This window comes from Rhinatrema bivittatum, chromosome 2, assembly GCF_901001135.1.
Source record: "Rhinatrema bivittatum chromosome 2, aRhiBiv1.1, whole genome shotgun sequence".
In the NCBI taxonomy this organism is placed as follows: domain Eukaryota; kingdom Metazoa; phylum Chordata; class Amphibia; order Gymnophiona; family Rhinatrematidae; genus Rhinatrema; species Rhinatrema bivittatum.
Window position 1 is genome coordinate 682,445,107 of NC_042616.1, and position 12,406 is coordinate 682,457,512.

The 12,406-nt window shown below is 45.8% G+C and overlaps 1 protein-coding gene across 1 annotated transcript in view; it reads left to right on the forward strand.

Annotated features, from left to right (window-relative positions):
* Positions 1–12,406, forward strand: part of ZBTB10 (zinc finger and BTB domain containing 10) — a 162,013-nt gene that overhangs the window by 123,240 nt on the left and 26,367 nt on the right. The window contains exon 3 of the mRNA XM_029591535.1: positions 1,832–1,900. Coding sequence (XP_029447395.1) covers positions 1,832–1,900 — 69 coding nt within the window. The remainder of the gene's footprint in view (positions 1–1,831; positions 1,901–12,406) is intronic.

Consider the following 12,406-nt stretch of genomic DNA (forward strand, 5'->3'; position numbering starts at 1 on the left):
CGGTACCTAACCTCCCTTTCCTCTCCAAAATAATAGAGAAAATCATTAACAAGCAACTTACGGAATACCTCGACGAACATCATTTGCTATTCCCTTCCCAGTATGGATTTCGAAAGCATCACAGCACGGAAACGCTTCTCCTCTCCCTTTCAGAATCCCTGCTGAAAGCCCTTGGCTCTGGCCACTCCTACATTCTTGCTCTTCTAGATATTTCTTCTGCATTTGACACGGTCAATCACAACACCCTCATCACCCACCTCACAGAAATTGGCATTACTGGCACAGCCCTACACTGGTTCAAATCATTCCTGAGTGACAGGAAGTATAGTGTAAAAATTGGTCGATGTGACTATCACAAGGAGTACCCCAAGGATCTTCACTCTCCTCAACACTTTTCAACATTTATCTTATACCTCTCTGTCGACTACTATCAAAAATGGGTTTCCCGCACTTCATCTACGCAGATGATGTGCAGATACTCATTCCCATAAATGACTCACTTCCTAGTGCTCTGAAAATCTGGAACGCTGCCCTCACAGAAATAAAACAACTCCTCACTGACAATTTTTTGGCTATTAACACCAGCAAAACAGAGCTCCTCCTCATCTCACCTCAAAATGATGCCACGTTTAATACAACACTCCTATCCCAAGTCTGCCCGTCCACCTTACAACAAGTCCGCAGCCTTGGTATTATCATCGACAACCACTTTACGTTAAAAAAAAATTCATCTCCGCTACTATAAAAAATTGATTTTTCAAGCTCCATATGCTAAAAAGAATCAAACCACTCCTACACCCTTATGACTTCGTACAGTTCTGCAAGCTACAATCCTATCAAAAATTGATTATTGCAACTCCATCCTTCTAGGCCTACCAAAAAACACTTTACAACCATTACAAATGCTACAAAACGCAGCTGCCCGCATTCTCACCAACACACACCGCCACAATCACATTACACCCGCTCTCCAGTCCCTACACTGGCTACCCGTAGTTTCCAGGATTATATACAAATCCCTTACACTAATACACAAGTCCATTCATAACCAAAATATGCAGTGGTTCTCCGAACACTTTACATTCTATAAGGCAAACCGACCAACAAGAACACAGCACCAGGCCAAACTACGGACACCCTCCCCCAAACTTACCAAACATGTATCCACAAAGGAGTGCTCATTTATCATAGCAAGAACCACGAAATGGAATAGAATGCCCACTAACTTGCGCCAGGAGCCTTGCCATAGAAAATTCAAGCAAAACCTTAAAACCTGGCTGTTCAAACAAGCATACCCATGACTGACTTTACCGTTGATTTGCTGATAATATCTCCGCTGACCTCCCCTTAGACACCCATTCTCCCCTTCTCCTCTCCCCCAGCCCTTGTCACTCTAGAATAAGTCCCCCTTGAATATTTATTACGCGTATTTCAAATATAGTCCAATTCACATATTTTACTGTAAGGCTTGTTACATGTCATAATTCTTTGAATATGGCTCTATTTTCTCAATTTACTGTAAAGCCTCTTGCAAGTTATAGTTCTTTGAATATGGCTCTATTTTTCTTATTTTACTGTAAAGCTTGTTGCATGTATTCAATGACAGTTCTTTAAGTATTTTATTGTAAAGCTTGTTTGGTGCATTATGGTTCCTTGTAAACTGAGGTGATGTTCTGAACGTGCCGCGGTATATAAAAATCTCTAAGTAAATAAATAATAAAATAAATGTCTGCCATATTTTTAACTTCTTTGGCAAAACTTAAATGTAAATAGCAAGTTTATCTATTGTTTCTGAAAATTTTGGAAAATAATATTTGCATTTCTCTTGTAGGAACGTCAAATGAATTCAAATATGCAAATATGTTCCCAGAATCTTGGCAAAGGGAGTCATGGGAAAATGGTAGGTAACTACAAAATGTGCTGAAATTTATTTTGGAATTCTTGTTTTCAATGTAGTTTATTAAAGCATGAATGTTAGTGTTTTTCTAAACTTTTAGCAACATGGACTTCCTAATTCTGTGAAGACAGAGATACATACTGATTAAATTTTGAGGTTTTTACCCAATACATAAGTTGTAGGACTAAAATTAAAATGGCCAATGACTTTATGGTCTTGTACAATGTGGTCATGAATGTATAGAAAAGACTGAAAGAAATGAACAGACAATTTGCAAAAAGATCCTTTTATTAAACTAATCAAATATATTTTTCTAATTCTAGAGAGCAGCAATCTTGTTAGTGTGATAATATATATGTCAGAAGTGGCCAACTCCAGTCCTTGAGAGCCACAAACAGTCCAGGTTTTCAGGATATCAACAATAAATTTGCATGAGATAGATTTGCATGCACTGCCTCCATTGTATGAAAATCTATCTTGTGCATATTCATTGTAGATATCCTGAAATCTGGTCTGTTTGTGGCTTCCAAGGACCGGAGTTGGCCACCCCTGATATATGACATTGTTTAGAGACCAGTCTTCAGTTTGCTATGTTTAAGTAGTGAGGTGCAAGTATTTTGATATCAGTAGGCATAAAGCACCTGAGAAATACCAATTTTCCTAGCATGTAGCAGACGGACTCAGGACCAATGGGTATAGTTTGCTCCTGACAGCAGTTGGAAACTGAGTCAGAATTCAATCTGACGTCAGCACTACATATGCCCGGGCAGGAAGCTCTGCTCTTCAGTATTTCTCAGTCTCCTTATCAGTTTGGGACTCTACACACGCTTGTTCAGCATTAGGAAATCCAAACCAAAAGAAGAAAGAAAATTCAAAATCTTACCTCTACAAGACTAGCCCCGCTCTCCTGCGGTGATACCTAAGGGTCCCTCCCCCCAGTCGAGAATTCCTGAGATGATTTCTGAGATCTCTCAGAGGTGAGCCTCAGTTCGGCAGCTAGTTCCCAGCGTGGACATAGCCCCCAGGAGGGAGCGGCTGAGAGGCAGCGGGTGCAAGACCGAGCGTGGCGGGAAGGTATTTCCCTCTTCCCCCCGCAGCAGGAGACCGCCCGGAACGAGACCGGGAAGCGCCGAGACAAGGTAAGGTAGAAAACTTTCTTAAGTCTCCGGTATCCGAAGCCCGGATAGCCACACAGATCACCCGTCAGCGTCTGTCCCATCGGGTTCAGCAGCCCTGTCCAGGCTAGACCCCGATCCGGCTCGAGAGTCCTCCCATGTGGAGCCTCTCCGAGGGGGGTCGCCATCTTAATCACGTGGTCGCCGACGCATTTCCCCCCCTTGATCGCTGTACTGTCCGCCTAACTGAGCCGTGCGCACAGCGGCGAGAAGGGCGTATAACATACATGTGCGAACAGCGGCGCACGCATAGGTGCCGTGTGCACAGCGAGGTGCACGAGGGTGCCGAGCACATAGCGCCACGCTCAACAGTGCCGGGCGCACAAGTTCGGCTGCATGCACAGCGGCGCACGCATCCCCGTACGCACACAGACCAGCCTGCACGCACACCCTCGGCACACCCGGAGCGCATATCTAAGCCTCCCGGCACGCGCATATAAACGCCCGGGTTTGAACGCCCCTACAAGCACAAACCATGGCACCACCGGCCAAGAAAGCCAAAGCACAAGCCCTCTGCCCAGCCTGCCACATAAGAGCTGTGCAGCATGAAGAGGCTACTGCCCTGTGCCTACATTGCGAGACGGCTCTGGGAGAACCAGGGCAAGGTCCCCCCCCCCCACAGCCAGTACAGGAATCCAGATCCATTGATAGTACCCCGGATCTCTCTATTACCAGATCGGCCCTCCAGACGGGGCCATCGCGGAACACCGCTGGATTCAATATAGGCCCAGGAACTTTTTCCTGGGTGGAATTCTTTAAAGTTCTGCAAACCTTCATCCAGGTGCAATCGGCGCCACCGATGCCACAGCCTCCACTAGAGGACCCAAACCTCCCAGGCCCTTCTCGGCCTCCCAGAGACGGGCCTCCCTTGGACAAAAGCCTAACCTTAGGGAACACGGACACCTCAGAGGAAGACCAAGATTCCCGGGAGGAAGGGGAAATCCCTCCAGGAACGGAACCATACCAAACCATGATGCGTTTCTTCTCCAAAGACGAACTACCAGACCTCATGTCCAGGAGCCTGAGGGAGCTGGCCATCCCAGACACAAACGCTTCAGTGGAACCAAAGACAAACCCTCTTCTGGTCGGGCTCAGTCAGGCCTTATGCCATTTCCCATTGCTGCAAGCTGTACAACAGCTGGTCAACCTGGAATGGAATGCCCCGGAGGCCAGTTTCAAGGGAGGACGGGCCCTAGAAGCCCTATATCCACTGGAACTCTCAGTCGAAGACCTCCTGGTGTTTCCCAAAGTGGATGCCATGGTCTGCGCAGTCACAAAGTGCACCACCATTCCAGTCGAAGGAGGAACGGCACTCAAGGATGCCCAAGACAGACGTAAGGAGTCCATCCTTAAACAGTCTTTTGAGGCAGCAACTATGTTACTGCAGATCACTGCCTGCTGTGCCATGGTGACAGACCAAGAACACAACCACGCCCATCGAAACATTAGAAGCAGCATTATCTTTCCTCACGGATGCGACCTCCGACCTGGTGCGCACTTCAGCCAGGGGCGTCTCATCCATTGTAGCAGCCAGAAGGCAACTCTGGCTCCGAAGCTGGTCAGCCGACGCAACTTCTAAGATGAAACTCATGAGAATGCCGTTTAAAGGAACCCTCCTGTTCGTAAGCGAACTGGAGAAGTTAGCCGACAAATGGGGTGAATCTCGAGTACCTCGGTTACCAGAGGACAAGATCAAGAGAAGCCAACTCCCCTCTCCCTGAACATCCAGGGTAGAGGATTATAGCGTTTCAGACCGTACAAGAATACATACCAAGCACCTCACCCCGCAGGCAGGGGCCAGTCCTTTCGGAACAAACACAACAAGAGGGGAGCCGGCTCAGGGCCAGGCCCCAGCTGCAACCCACAATGAGAATCAACAGACCCATCCACAGGAAGAAGCCATAGGGGGCAGGCAGGCCCGATTCTACCAAAGATGGGTCGAGATAACGTCAGACAAGTGGGTCCTAACCATCATTCGAGAGGGATACTTTCTGGACTTCCACAGCATCCCTCCAGACAAATTTGTAAAATCTCCCTACCATTCCCCCTCCAAGAGGACGGCAGTGGAAACCACACTAACCAAATTGCTCGCCTTAAAGGCTATAACATCGGTGCCCGCGCATCAACAAAATACTGGACACTATTCCATCTATTTTATCGTTCCCAAGAAAGAGGGAAAGTACTGGCCCATACTGGACCTCAAGTTGGTCAACCGCTACCTGAGGGTATCACACTTCCACATGGAAACCCTAAGCTCGGTCATAAAGGTGGCACAGCCGGGAGAATTTCTGACCTCCCTGGACCTGTCAGAAGCCTATCTGCACATCCCGGTCCATCACTATCATCAGCGCTTCCTAAGCTTCACGATCCTGGTCCATCACTACCAGTTCCGAGTGCTACACTTTGGGCTAGCTACAGCCCCTCGGGCGTTCACCAAAATCATGGTCGTAGTGGCAGCGACACTGAGGAAAGAAGGAATCCTCGCTCACCCATATCTGGACGATTGGCTGATCAGGGCAAAATCTCCAGAGGAAAGTCATCAGATGACCACCAGAGTCAAGAATCTCCTGGAGAACCTCGGATAGGTTGTCAACGCAACCAAGAGATGTCTGCAGCCCTCCCAATCTCTGGAATACCTGGGAGTCCGGTTCGATATCTAACAGGACAAGGTCATTCTTCCCCCTACAAGGAGAAGGAAATTGATGGACCAGTTGAGAAAACGGTTGAACGGTGCTCGCCCCATGGTATGGGACTACCTCCAAGTCCTCGGACTCATGACATCAACCCTAGAGGTTGTACCATGGGCAAGGGCCCACATGCGACCACTACAACGTTCCCTACTATCACGATAGAACCCGATGTCCCAGGACTACACCGTCCACCTTCAGTTACCGGTGGAGGTACGGATCCAGCTCCTATGGTGGCTACAAGAAGACCACCTGAGCAAGGGAGTAAGGCTATCCCCACTGACCTAGTTCTTGCTCACCACGGATGTGAGCCTACGAGGATGGAGATCCCATTGTCAGGAACTGACAGCCCAGGGACAATGGGACAAGGAAGAGTCGGGATGGAACATCAACCGTCTGGAAGCCCAGGCAGTCAGGCTAGCGTGCCTTCACTTCAGTCACAGACTGTGGGGCGAATCTGTCATAGTCATGTCTGACAACGCCACAACAGTGGCCTACATCAGCCAACAGGTGTCCCTGGAAATAGACCCCCTAATGGCGTGGGCGGAAGCAAACCTACAAGGGATCTTGGCCGCCTACATCGCGGGAAAAGACAACGTCGCTGCGGATTACTTCAGCAGGGAAAGTCTAGACCCAGGGGAGTGGAGACTGTCAACCACAGCCTTCCAGTTAATAATAGACTGCTGGGGAACTCCTACCATGGATCTTCTGGCAACCCGGTCCAACGCCCAAGTCCTCAAGTTCTTCAGCCGCAGATGAGAACCACAATCCCAGGGGATCGATGCCGTGGTCCAGACCTGGCCACAGGAAGACCTGCTGTACGCCTTTCCTCCATGGCCACTACTGGGCGGGATCATCCGCAAGATAGAACACCACAGAGGGCTAGTTCGTCTAGCGGCCTTGTACTGGCCAAGAAGGCCATGGTACGCAGACATGCAAAGACTTCTGGAGGGGAACCCTCTGTGTCTTCCTCCACACAGGGACCTGCTCCAGCAAGGACCGATCTTCCACAAAGACCCAACTCTGTTCTCTCTTACGGTCTGGCCATTGAGAGGACTCGCCTGAAGAAGAGCGGATACTCGGGGGCAGTGATTGATACTTGCTTCGAGCACGCAAGTTTTCCACATCTTTAACCTACATACAAATATGGAGAATATTCGAAGCCTGGTGTGAAGACCATGACATCCTTCTGCGAACAGTCAAAATTCCCATGATCTTGGAATTTCTGCAGGAATGCTTAAAGAAGGAGTTGTCTCTCAACTCCATCAAGGTTCAACTGGCCATGCTGGCCTGCTTCAGAGCCAACGTGGACGGCATTAGTCTATCTTCCCACCCAGACGTCTCCCGCTTCCTGAGAAGGGTCAAGCAAATCCGACCTCCTCTTCAGTGGCCGGTTATGGAATCTCAATCTAGTACTCGACTTTCTAGCGGGAACTTCTTTCAGACCTTCACGCGGTCTGTCCCTAGGGCTCCTGACCTTGAAAACTGCATTCCTAGTAGCAATATGTTCAGCCCGTCGCATCTCCAAACTTCAAGCACTATCCTGTCGGGAACCGTTCCTCAGATTCACACCGGGATCCATACAGCTATGCACTGTCCACTCCTTCCTTCCAAAGGTGGTTTCTCATTTCCATCTAAACCAAACCATCTCGCTGCCATCTCCAGACGAGCATAAGGACTCTGAAGATTCACGCCTCCTTCGCCATCTTAACGTCTGCAGACTCCTAGTCCAATACCTGGAAAGATCGGAATCCATACGAAAGACGGACCACCTATTCATCCTTCACAGCGGGAAGAAACAAGGGGAAGTGGCCTCGTGGGCAACCATAGCCCACTGGATCAAAGAAGTAATCAAGGCGGCTTACATAGAGGCAGGCAAGCCTCCACCTCTACAAGTCACCACAGCCCAGGCAGTGTCCTGGGCAGAAACCAAGATGCTATCACCCGCCGAGATCTGTAGGGCGGCGTCATGGTCCTCCATTCACACCTTCTCGAGGTTCTACCGCCTGGATGTTCAGGCCCGGGAGGACACAGCATTTGCAAGGGCATTACTAAGTGGGCCATGGGCAGCCTCCCACCCGGTTCGGGAGTAGCTTTTGTACATCTCATTGGTCCTGAGTCAGTCTGCTACACGCTAAGAAATGGAGAAATTACTTACCTGATAATTTCATTTTCCTTAGTGTAGACAGATGGACTCAGTATCCTGCCCACGGCTGCCCCAGAATACAGAAACCTCAGGTGACAATCCCCGAGAACAAGACAAGCAGGGGTAAGCCATGCTTTACCTCTAGTTAGGATAACCCATAGTTACCGGGTGTCGGCGTTTCTCGGTTGAATGCAGTGGCGGTCTCCAGCTAAAATTCACGTCAACCAGTTCAAGTTAATCAAGTTATTCAAACACACATATATCCACAATTGCTTTTCGAGGAGAATACTGAAAAGCAGAGCATCCTGCAGGGGTATATGTAGTGCTGACGTCAGATTGAAATCTGACTCCGTCTCCAACTGCTATCAGGAGCACACTATACCCATTGGTCCTGAGTCTGTCTACACTAAGGAAAATGAAATTATCAGGTAAGTAATTTCTCCAATCCCTATTATAGTTATACATACTCAAGCCAATGCAATAAAGTGCGTGCAAAAACTTACATCCAAACTGGATGCACGTTTTTGAAATGCGCGGACAATTGCTTCTCTGGGCACTCAGTGCAGTAGGCAAATGAGCCACCACACTAAAAAGGAGACACTAGGGATAAGAACATAAGAAATTGCCATGCTGGGTCAGACCATCACGCCCAGCATCCTGTTTCTAACAGAGGCCAAAACCAGGCCACAAGAACCTGGCAATTACCCAAACACTAAGAAGAACCCATGCTACTGATGCAATTAATAGCAGTGGCTATTCCCTAAGTATAATTGATTAATAGCCATTAATGGACTTCTCCTCCAAGAACTTATCCAAACCTTTTTTGAACCCAGCTATACTAACTGCACTAACCACCACCTCTGGCAACAAATTCCAGAGCTTTATTGTGCGTTGAGTGAAAAAGAATTTTCTCCGATTAGTCTTAAATGTGTTACTTGCTAACTTCATGGAATGCCCCCTAGTCCTTCTATTATTCGAAAGTGTAAATAACCGAGTCACATCTACTCGTTCAAGACCTCTCATGATCTTAAAGACCTCTATCATATCCCCCCTCAGCCATCTCTTCTCCAAGCTGAACAGCCCTAACCTCTTCAGCCTTTCCTCATAGGGGAGCTGTTCCATCCCCTTTATCATTTTGGTTGCCCTTCTCTGTACCTTCTCCATCGCAACTATATCTTTTTTGAGATGCGGCGACCAGAATTGTGCGTCCCTAGCGCTGGGCACCCAGGAGATGTGACTGTGCGCTGGTTAGGAAAATGGATGCTCAGTTAATGGGTGTCCGTTTTCCTAACCTGACCGCTGGCAAGATTTTTGTTTGTTTGTTTGTTTTATGCTGCTTCCTGTAGTTCCTTCTACTCTGTATTGGGGTTTTTTTGTGGCTTTATGGGCCACAAAAAAACTTAACACCAGCCCTGGGGTGTCATCGCACTCCAGGGCTGATGTCAGGATCATCGCACTCCAGGGGTGTCATTGCACTCCAGGGCCGTTGTCAGGATCATCTCACCTTCCTCGGCCCCGGGGAAAAGACCTGGCCAAGCACCGAGGAAAGTCCTGCAAGCATCACCACCAGTCGCCGCTGTTGCATGGCACCAGGCCCGGGTCAGCACTGGCGGCTGCCTTGATGTCCCTGAAGTGTCCCCATGAAGAGGAGGCATTGACTGAGTAGATTAGATGTAGGGTCCTGTCAACATGTTATGGTATGCCCAGACTCTAAAATGGATAGGACTCATGTTGCAGCAAAGACGACACTTATTCCAGGTGGTTTTAGGAAAATGATAGAACTGTTTCAACTTAAAAAAAACATTTGGAGAGATATGTTCCATCTAGAAAGGATTATACATATTTCTCAGTTGGTCACAGATCATAAACTGATACATATTTTTTTCTTGTGATCCAATATTAATATGGGAAATGTTGAAGGTACAATTAAGGAGGGAAGATTATTTCATATATGTTAGATTAAGAAGACAAAAATAGCTCAGCAGGTGGAACTGGAGAGAAAAGTTGAGGAACTGAGTAAGAAACATAAGTTGAATTCTTCTTCGGCTACTTTGAGAACCCTAAATCTTACTAAGGATGTACTTAAATTTTCACAAATCTCAAAGATAGAAGAGTCCCTTTAGGCTCACTAGACAGAAACATTATATGTCCATGGGGGGAAAGCAGGGTCACTCCTGGCACAGCTGTAAGAAAATTCTTCCATATCTCAAAAATCTTATTTTTATTGTTTTAAGTTAATTTCAGCCTAGCATCACATAAGGTAGACTGTTGTCCCAGTAGTTGTTTTAACTTCTGTAAAGTCTGCTCTTTTCTTCTAAATAGCTTGTGAGAAGTCTTAGTAGAAAAGTTTTTCTATTTATAGCAAATCTCACCTGTGGTTCTTCCATGAAAAGTGCTGCCTTCTCTGCAATTTGTCTATGTAATTATGCAGTCTCTGAATAATAGTTCTTGGATGCCCATTATAGACTGGTGGGGGTACCAGTGTTGAATGGGTATGCTTGATTTTCACTTGACTTCTAGGACTCGCACCTCTGGGATCCATTTTGAGAGAGAGGCCACAGAGCCCACCCCTTCATCTTGCTCCAGGAAATCTGCTCTACATATATTTTTCTGATGCTTGCAATTTTCCATGTCATTCAGTTTCTCATGTTACCTCTGCAAATTTTCTCTCCAAATCGTCTGTCTTTTGCTTGGCACTAGTCTAAGAATCTTTCAATTCCTCCACATGATTCATGGTCTCAGTAGTACTGATAAATTTTTTTGCATAGATAACTGTAATTGTGCCTCCACTACCAGTTCCACTGAAGATTCAATCTTAGTTGTGAGTTTCTCTGAGAAGGACTCGAACATTTCTGCAATGTTCTAGTTGCATCCAGTAGAATTGGGGGGGGGGGGGGGGGGAACCAGATAATCTTCTGAGACTGAATTCTGTTAAGCCCACCGTTTCCTCCATCGTTGGATTATATATTGTTTGCGATTTGCTTGTTTGATCTGCCCCATATGCAGACATATGCCTCTTAAAGTGGGTGGAGGAAGCTCCATGAAAAAGTACCTTCCTACAATCAGCACATCACATGACTTCAGATAATAGCTTTTACTGTAATAAAATAAAAAAAATATATAAACAGAAAAAATAAGAGGAATAACAGAAAATATAAATAAAATATATATTAAAAATGGCAAAAAAAAACAAACCCCATTGTATAGGCATAACTGAGACATATCAATTGCTTAAACCAAAAAAGGGGGAGGATATATAATATATATGACTAAAAGGGAACTTAAAAAGCATTAGAACTAACAGTGCTAAGCAAAGGAAAAATTACAAATAAAAATATTTAAAATAAAGTGAATAATAAATGGTAAACTCTTACCTTCCCATCTGTATGTGGTATTCAAAGAGGATTTATCTAACCTAGAAGTAAGATGGGAGATTTAGTGTATAGCAGTAAATGATGAGATTGGCATAATTGGCATCACAGAGACCTGGTGGAAGGAGGATAACCAATGGAACAGTGCTATATCAGGGGACAAATAAATCGCAATGATAAGTAGGATCAACTTGGTGGGGGTGTGACACTTTATGTCCGGGAGGGTATAGCGTCCAACAGAATAAAGATCATACAAAGGTCATGCTAAGTAGAATCTAATGGGTAGAAATCCCACATGTGTTGGGTAAGAGTGTAGTGATAGGAGTATACTACCGTCCACCTGGGCAAAATGGTCAGACAGATGATGAAATGCTAAGAGAAATCAGGGAAGTTAACCAATTTGGCAGTCAATAATGGGAGATTTCAATTACCCCAATATTGACTGGGTAAATGTAACATCGGGACATGCTAGAGTCATAAAGTTCCTAGATGTCATAAATGACTGCTTCATGGAGCAATTGGTTCAGGAACCAACAAGAGAGGGAGCTATTTTAGATTTAATTCTTAGTGGCACGCAGGATTCGGTGAGAGAGGTAACTGTGGTAGGACCACTTGACAATAGTGATCATAACATGATCAAATTTTAACTAATAACTGGAAGGGGGACAATAAGTAAATCTACAGCTCTAACACTAAATTTTCAAAAGGGAAACTTTGATAAAATGAGGAAAATAGTTAGAAAAAAACTGAAAGGTGCAGCTACAAAGTTTAAAAGTGTTCAACAGGCATGGACATTGTTTAAAAATACAATCTAGACAGGCAGTTCAGATGTATTCCACGCATTAAGAAAGGTGGAAGGAAGGTAAAACGATTACTATCATGGTTAAAAGGTGAGGTGAAAGAGGCTATTTTAGCCAAAACAAATCCTTCAAAAATTGGAAGAAGGATCCATCTGAAGAAAATAGGATAAAGCATAAGCATTGTCAAGTTAAGTGTAAAACATTGATAAGACAGGTGAAGAGAGAATTTGAAATGAAGTTGGCTATAGAGGCAAAAACTCATAATAAAAACTTTATAAATATATCCAAAGCAAGAAACCTGTGAGGGAGTCTGTTGAACCATTAGTTGGC